General features: G+C 32.1%; 1 protein-coding gene across 1 annotated transcript; it reads left to right on the forward strand.

Annotated features, from left to right (window-relative positions):
• Positions 1-3,036: 3,036 nt before the first annotated feature.
• Positions 3,037-8,680, forward strand: LOC133191341 (uncharacterized). Its single transcript, XM_061327089.1, has 10 exons — positions 3,037-3,331; positions 3,443-3,515; positions 3,646-3,814; positions 3,949-4,046; positions 4,156-4,619; positions 4,735-4,871; positions 4,988-5,110; positions 6,981-7,150; positions 7,268-7,534; positions 7,653-8,680. Exons 1-10 carry the CDS (start codon positions 3,154-3,156, stop codon positions 8,404-8,406), a joined length of 2,433 nt encoding a protein of 810 aa, XP_061183073.1. The 5' UTR covers positions 3,037-3,153; the 3' UTR covers positions 8,407-8,680.
• Positions 8,681-8,895: the final 215 nt, after the last annotated feature.

Genomic DNA, 8,895 nt, shown 5'->3' on the forward strand with positions numbered 1-8,895 from the left:
CACGTAATAGGAAATCTGTAGAATACAAAGAATGGCTTTGTATAGTTTTAACTGTGTGGTTTCATGCAAAGGAAGTGTGAATACTTATCTAAGTTAGCGGTTAACTGATAGGATCTATCAATACTAACCAACGGATTAATAGCCTAAATGAAATCCATAGACTTGTACTTAAACAGTGTCAGAAATTTTATTTCACTGTTATATGATAAGAAATAAAAAGTAAAAGTACATGTAGGTGTATGGATGGGTGTGTTAATAGCTAAATACGTTATAGAAAAGCTTGAAATTTCATTACTTTCTTTAGTATCGGTTATGCGATTGAGGAGTTAAAAATTGGCATGATATATTTATTATTGAAGTTGTTTAGGAATTTCTTACTACGAAATTGACTTTTTGAAGATAAAAAAAACTTTATAATATGCATATAGTATGTACAAAAACAGAAATAATTTAATAATACATTGATCGCCCAGCTTAAATATTAGCATTTACTACTTTTAAAACATTTCTTGATTCCTTTAATGGATTTTTCTTAAACGCGTTATGCAATAAAAATAAGTTAAAACAAGCTATTGCAATTATGTGCAACAAGGCACCATTCTATGTGTACAGTACCCATTTACACTTAAAAGATGTCTTAATCCTTCCTATTAAATGTAAGTATATTGATATTTTAATTTTTTTAGTAAATATTTCATCAAATGCTTGCCTCCAACAATCTTTGGTTTCTTTCCTCTTGTGTGGATACTCTGTATTTGTAATCTTTACTAAACAGTAATGTCAAGATTAGCAACATTTACATTTTTTTAGAAGCTTGTCTTTCAAAACATTGATTACTCATACGTTTAAAAAAAAATTTGTATTTTCTATCAGGTATGAATTTCTTAGTCATAGATTTTTTTTTTTAAATTGGCAAAGCTGATTGATTATCTATCACTCATGACATGATTGATTAAAAACGGTGAACTTGTTTAATTTCCATTTTCATGATAACAGAATCTAAAATTGCTACCAAACTGATGTTGTCTTGCAATTCTTTGATACCTTAATCTTAGATTTATTAAGTTATGATGTCGAATTGTAAACCTGAAAAATTAGATCTTTTATTGACAGCATGAACTACATTAACTGTTAAATGTTTACGCCTATATGGCAATGCATTGGAATTTACTAATCGTATTTTACATAAATGAATTGCTGTGTTGCTTTTGGTACTCTTGGGACATTTTGTAAAGACGTTTCTTTCGAATATTGTCTACAATATCTTTTTTCCCGAAAAGAACATATCGACATGCAAAGTGCATCTGATCTTTTTTCATAGAAAAAGAGTATTGCTTACCAATCTATCAGTTAATCATATCGTCGAAGGTGACATCAGAACAAATCATTTCTGTCAAATCTGTCATTTTCCTTCAGAACTAGCAGTGCACACGTTCGACTCAAATACGAAGGTTAACAAGAACAAACAATCGAGAAATGAAATGGAGCGCTGTAGGTGATGAAGAAAAAGGAATGGAATATCTTAAATAAATGCCTAACCCATTTCTAAGGTTTTTGTCATTTTGTGGAAATTTTAATCACTCTATGTATGCAATGACATTTATTAATCTTTCTTTTGTGTTAATTGAATTACATAACGTGATTTTTTTAATCTTCTGACATATATTTATTTCCATTAAATGGTGCATTTTATTGCTTTTTGCATCAGAACATTGTACCCCCCTCTTTTTTGTTATGTACACTGAATTCGCCGCCCAGGAGATAATAGTAATAAAAAATGTATATAGTTTAACGCGCACCTGTGTGGATTATGAAATTTATTACAGCCCTGCCACAATTGCATATGTTTTAAACAGATGCATATTTAATTTATGGATTCAATGCGAATGTACTATATTTATGTCTTTTTCCCGAGATACAACTGTAACACATTGGACAATGCAATGTTTTAAAATACAGTTTATAATAATAAACCTTGAAGATGTTAATAACTTATCTAGCTACTTCTAAAGTCAGTTTCTGAAAAGATGTATTGCAATACCTTTCCAAGAGAACATTTGTTGATAACAGTTATTCAAGCAAGATCTTGACATTAAATAATGCTAACATTCCATGATTTAACACTGATGATAAAGGGATATTATAAATATTTGCAATCATTAGCATGCTCTTAACTATAAACCTCGAATGGAAATTAAAAGGCATTGCATACATATATCAAAGTTAACATTAATAGAGACAGGAGAAAGTACACGATGTTTGTGGAAGATTTTAAATGAAATGACATTTCGTATTCAGTGATAATGCAGAATAAAATTACAATGTGCGATAAATACTACTAGGATATTTTGAATGATCCAGGTTTAAAACCTGATCCAAAATGCATATACTTCAGTCCTAAGGGAAAAAAATGTTTCTTTTGTATAAGTTCTCATTGAAAGCAACTTTTGAAGGAAAAAATACACAGCAATGTCTTTAAAACGTTCTCTGTTGTTGCTTAGCTCATATTTTCCCATTTTATTTAGCAGATACTTCTCCAAAGTCCAAAAGTCAAGTCCTCAAAAGTGAAATTTACCTTATATGAATAGCAAAGTATTCTAGAATTGTTGCTAAAGCAATTTTGCAAACTTGTCGTTCGAGGGAAATGAATACTTGTAGCTTAGATGCAAGGTCAAACTTTCACTTACGACCTCACTTATGCCATTATAGCTTTTTACAAGTATAAGAAAGATAAATAAATATTGCTTACTTATTAATCCCACTCCCAATGATATTCGCTATATAACCACGAGACAGTGTAAAAAGAACACAAATCATTCTTGAACTTCAGAAACCACACCAAGTAAAGAAATAATGATAAATTGCCCCGAGCAAAACAAGAAGGCTAATTGGAGAATCGAGCTTGTATTTAATATACTGCATAATTTGACATATTAATTTCGTCGCTACCGCTTGTGAAAGTATAAAAGGGCTGTCATCTGATTTTGAAGTCAGTTTTATGACAACATTTGTAGAGACACCTTAAGAAACATCACACGTAACAAAGATATACACAAAATATATTCAAATTTGGATTTACGGTAGAAAAACCTGTGCATTGTGTAAATTGATTGCCGGATTACATTGTGATGGTTCTAAGGCTAGTTAATTAAAATGACAAAAATGCAAGAAAAACTAACATCACTATTCCGTCCAACATGTGAGAACCGATTTGGTTGCTATCGTTCAGAAGAAGAAGCAAAGAAAGCTAAGCTCAGGAATAAACAAATCAGCAAGATTTTGAAACAACATCAGAAAGAAGAGCTGAAGAAACTGAAAATTCTTTTATTAGGTAAGATGCATCACTTTCTTGACTTTCAGAAATTGTCCTTTGAGGTAAAATTCTGTATCCCTCAAGACTGCATATTGTATGTTTTTAATATGTATCTTTTTATCACCTCAGGAACTGCAGAATCTGGAAAAAGCACAATTACAAAGCAAATGAAGATTATCCATGGCAATGGATTCGATATGAGGTAAATACAAAATTTGTGTTTGGAATATAATGTCAGGTAATATTGATATTGCAATATTATGCAGTTTATTTTGAATGCATAAATTTGTTAATTATAAATAATTCATTCTAATTTTTATTTTGCCTTTTAGTGAAAGATTAGGGAAAATTTCAGACATTAGGAGAAATATTCAGCAATCTATTGTGGTTTTATTATCAGCCATGGATAAGCTGCACATTCCTCTGGAAGACATTAGCAATACGATCAGTAGGGACTTCATTCTAAGAGAAGCTGCAAATCCTACAAGTCACAGACAAAATGTAAGTATATAAAAAATTGCTTCCTGGATTTTATGACTTCTTTTGATAATTTTTAATTGATTTTTATTGATAATTATCGTTGATAATAATTAACTTTTTGTTAAAAATATTAACTATGAAAAATTTGTTAACAGGAGTTTTTGGATCATGCTGAGAGGCTTTGGGCTGATGCTGGAGTGCAGGCATGCTATAAGAGATCCCATGAATTCCAACTGATAGACTGTGCTAAATAGTAAGTATTTACATGTTAAAATGTAAAATTTTGTTCAGAACTAGAGATTTGTATGAACTCAGTCAAAATATTTCAAATGCATAATATTAGCATATTTTTCATTTTTCAGCTTTCTAGACAAAATACATGAGATCAAGAACCCCGCCTATATTCCGTCTGACCAGGATATCCTCAGATGCCGAAGTTTAACAACAGCCATTCAACATACTGAATTCGAGGTCCCTGACGGAGGCCATCAAGTGAAATTTGATGTGTACGATGTCGGTGGACAACAAGGAGAAAGGAAGAAGTGGATCCAAGTGTTTGATAGTGTCACCGCCATTCTTTTCGTTGTGGACTGCAGCAGTTTCGACCAAACACTTCGAGAGGATCCTTCCAAAAACAGACTTTTGGAAGCTTTGGAGAATTTTGAACAAGTTTGGAACAACCGATTCCTAAAATATGTATCTGTTCTTCTCTTCATCAACAAAATTGATGTTCTTGCTGAGAAAATTGCCAGAGGTCGAGTTATCTCGGAGCTTACCAAACTTTATCCTGATGTCTTCCCAGACTTTGAGACATTCACTCCGTCAAGTAAGTAACAGAATTCTTCATTTGTTTTTTATGCACTGAAGAGTTTGCTGATATTTCCATTGACCTCAAAAACATCTGTTAGCTTTAAACACTAACGGTAATTTTCCCTTTGTAGAATCTGACATCTTGGAATTCCTTGAAGCTTATCCATCATACAGTAACGAGACCAACAAAAAATCGAAATCAGTGTCACATCTTGATGCCCACCCTGACACCATTAAAACTGCAGTGTACATAAAGCAGTTATTCATGGTATGTATTGATTTTCGATGTACTGCTCATTACCATCAAAAATACTTTTAACACACACTGTTTTTATTCATTGTCAAATGACATTATTCCAATTTTTCTCCCTCTATTTTTTGCAGAAAATTGTCCGAGGAGAGTTGCAGCTCAAACAACGTGTCACAAAGCAAACCCTTGACTGGCACGATGGACACAGTTGTGAATATTTCTACACATGCGCAATAGATACAAACAATGTGCAAAGAGTTTTAAACGGATGTCGTTCCTTAATCATACAGAATCATCTGAGAAGATTTGGAATTATATAATTTCAGTGACATTAAAGTGTGGACATTTTACGATTGACATTTTGCAGTATATGATATATGATGCCCAGCAAATGAAAGTGTTTCATAACCAACCTTCAAGTACCTTATCACCTTTGAGACTAGATATGAAAAATTAAACTGTGGAAACATAGATAATAAATGTGACTGTGATATTCATAATATTTAATTTTTTTGTTGTGTGTAATGGATTTTCACACCTGTTTCTCTTCCGTCTTATGTTTGTCAAAAAATTAATCTGGATGACGGATTTGGACTTGAACCACTACATCATTAAATGTGCTAAGCTGTAATATGTCTTATTTAAACTTAATTCCTTTCTTTCATCTTTATTAATATTTTGCAATGTTCGTCTGACTCTATTTTACAAGGGTTAGGTTTTTTTTTACTTTTATTTTTACACGCTGTTATACATTTTATTTTTATACTTGATTTTATACTGCTTGTTGAAATAAACATGATAAAAATATGAAAGATTTGTCTTCTTGCATATCTTAATACTAAAGACTATTTGAAGATCATTCAAGGAGCTCTCTGTCTGCTAACTGTGTGGCAAGCAAGGTGTAACAATAAAACTTTCTCTTTGAGAGAAAAAGAACATCAAACACCCTGAGAAGTTTGCCTTTATTTCCAGAAAGTATACATATTAACTTTCATTTATTGCTTTTTTCCCGGTATCATCTGTTGTTTTTTCCCCTGAATACTTAAGCTTTCTGAGATTAAACTATTTCAAGGTAAAAGCACTGAACATCTTCTCCCAAATTAAATTCTTAAAACATTGGACATCAGCACGGCTAATGAGGTTATAAATGTAATTGAATCACGGTGTGTTGTATTAAAGTCAAGCTTTATTTATTATATTATTCTCAGATACTATTATTAATATTCAAATAGACTGGCTGTTTATGAAGGGAATGAAAATAAATATTTGGCAATGGCTTAAAGAAATCCCTTGTTCTGATTAGCCCATCGGAATTTAATGGTTTCAACTTTGAAAGCAGATGCTCTGTGGTTTATGAATATATCACACAGTGTTTTATATTTACACACATATAAACAGTAGGTTTTTATGCTTAGAATGGGCCCTTTAAAAAAGACAATGATTTGTGCAAACAATATAACTATGATTTTTGTCATTTTAACATACTATAGATATGATTATCATACCAATAAATGTTACAATTAGCAACCGCTTAAAATAAGTATTTTAAGTGGTTTTATCAAAACATGCACAGGAAGATTAGGATAATCAGAGGTACTGTAGCATTATGCCCATCATCTTTAAAAATGCAGTAAATCATGTCTTTAATTTCAAAGGCCTGACAGGAGTACTTAGATACATCAATTCCTGATTAACAAAACCTCATCCTCGGTGACAGGCCAGACTGAAAATCACAAATCATTTCTGATCTTTAAAAAAACCACACGAAGTAAAGAAACGCGGTGATGTATTGCTCACAATCAGGCAAGAAGGATAATTGGACGAGCGAATACGAATTTTAATTAGTGCATAATTAAACACAAGGTATAAAAGGCTTGTCAACACAAGGTGAAATCAGTTAAACATAGCAAGTGAAAGCAAAAACATTGAATTTATCATTACCTTTGGATTAGATATCTAATACACCGTGATTTTATACACTTGATCACTATTTATCTGGACTTTTCTTAATCTCTATCGAAGGATTGTATTGTGATGCTTGTGAACTGAAACAAAATGCAACAAAAGATTAAATCAATCCTTAACTCTATCTGTGAGGACAAATTTAACTGTTACCTCTCAAGTCAGGAAGCTAAAAAAGCTAATCGAAGAAACAAACAGATCAGTAAGGTTCTAAAACAACATGATGACGAGGAACTAAAGAAACTGAAAGTCCTGCTCCTTGGAACTGCAGAATCCGGAAAAAGCACAATTATGAAGCAAATGAAAATTATCCACAATAATGGATTCGATAGAAGGTAAATATTAAAAGAAACTAAATAAGCATTCCTTTGTTTATTGCTTGAAGACAAACATTTCCAAATTTCCTTGATTTTTAAATGCATTTATTTAATTCTCATCATTTACTTTTTCAGTGAAAGAATTGAGAAAATTGCTGACATCAAAAGGAACATCAAACACGCCATTGTGGTATTATTAACAGCAATGAATGAATTGGAAATCCCCCTGGCACAGACAGAAAACGAGAAAAGCAGAAACAATATTCTGAGACAAGCAGGAAATCCTGAAAGTCACAGAAACCAAGAATTCCTTGGTGACGTCGAGAGACTTTGGGCCGATGCTGGTGTTCAAGAATGTTATATCAGGGCACATCAGTTGCAGCTTCTTGATTGTGCAAAATAGTAAGTATCCTAACTTTGCTGCTATTGTGCATACTCATGGATGTATACATTTGACAAAAAATAATTAAAACTATTTCCTTCATCAATTTTTATTTATGTTCCTTTTTCTTTTTTTCAGTTTTCTTGATAAAATCCCTGAAATCAAAAGCCCTTCTTATATTCCCTCCGATCAAGATATCCTCAGGTGCAGAAGTTTGACAACGTCGATTCAGCATACCAAATTCGAGGTTCCAGAGGGAGGTCATCAAGTTGAATTTGATGTCTACGATGTCGGAGGTCAGCAAGGAGAACGTAAAAAGTGGATTCAAGTATTCAACAAAGCAAATGCTATTCTTTTCGTTGTTGACTGTAGCAGTTTTAACCAAACACTCTGTGAGGATCCTTCGAAGAACCGTCTTCTGGAAGCCTTAGAAAACTTTGAACAAGTTTGGAACAACCGATTCCTTAAAAATGTATCCGTACTCCTTTTCATCAACAAAATTGATGTTTTGGCAGAGAAAATTTCCCGTGGATGTGACATTTCTGAACTTACAAAGATGTATCCAGATATCTTTCCTGATTTCAAGAATTTCAAAACTTTGGAATCTGATGTCATTGAATTTCTTGAAGCCTACCCGAAGTACAAATTTTCTTTTGTACATCCAGATGTAGTTAAAACAGCTGTCTACATAAAGCACTTGTTCCAAAAGATTGTGAAAGGAGAACTTCAAATTAAGAATCGTATTACCAAGCATGATGCTGAATGGCATAGCAAACATAGCTGCGAAACCTTCTACACATGCGCAGTTGATACCAGCAGTGTCCAAAAGGTCATGAATAGCTGTCGCTCTTTGATCATTGAGAATCACTGCATCAGACATGGACTTATCTAATCTAATATCTAGTGTATAACAAACATTTCTGAAAGTCTACTGTGATAATTACAATCTTATTATTTTTATGAAGACATTCCGTCCAGTGTTTAATTATGTTTGTCAGAATCATGGTGCTGTAGTATCTCCACAAATCTTACATGAAGTATTTATTATTGTTATGTATTCATTTCTTTTATTCAGATATCATGTTTTACACGTCAACATGGGCACTGATTGTCTCAATATGTTTTACATTTTATTTATTTATAGAATCTTTACACTTTTATTATATGCTGTGATATTTTTTACTGTTATTTACACAAGTTGTTTCTTGTTTAATAAAATATGAAATATAATGACAAAGATTTGTTGTATTCAATTCACACTGCAAAGCACAAAGAAAGATATAATACTGCAAACTAAAATTTTAAAAATAGGCTAAGTGGGTTCGTTTATATAACAGATGATTATAACGAATAGTGATTAATCTCATAAATGCAGTAAACA

This window comes from Saccostrea echinata, unplaced genomic scaffold (genome assembly GCF_033153115.1).
Source record: "Saccostrea echinata isolate AGI-Se365-2 ecotype Australia unplaced genomic scaffold, CSIRO_AGI_Sech_v1 ptg000023l, whole genome shotgun sequence".
Classification (NCBI taxonomy): domain Eukaryota; kingdom Metazoa; phylum Mollusca; class Bivalvia; order Ostreida; family Ostreidae; genus Saccostrea; species Saccostrea echinata.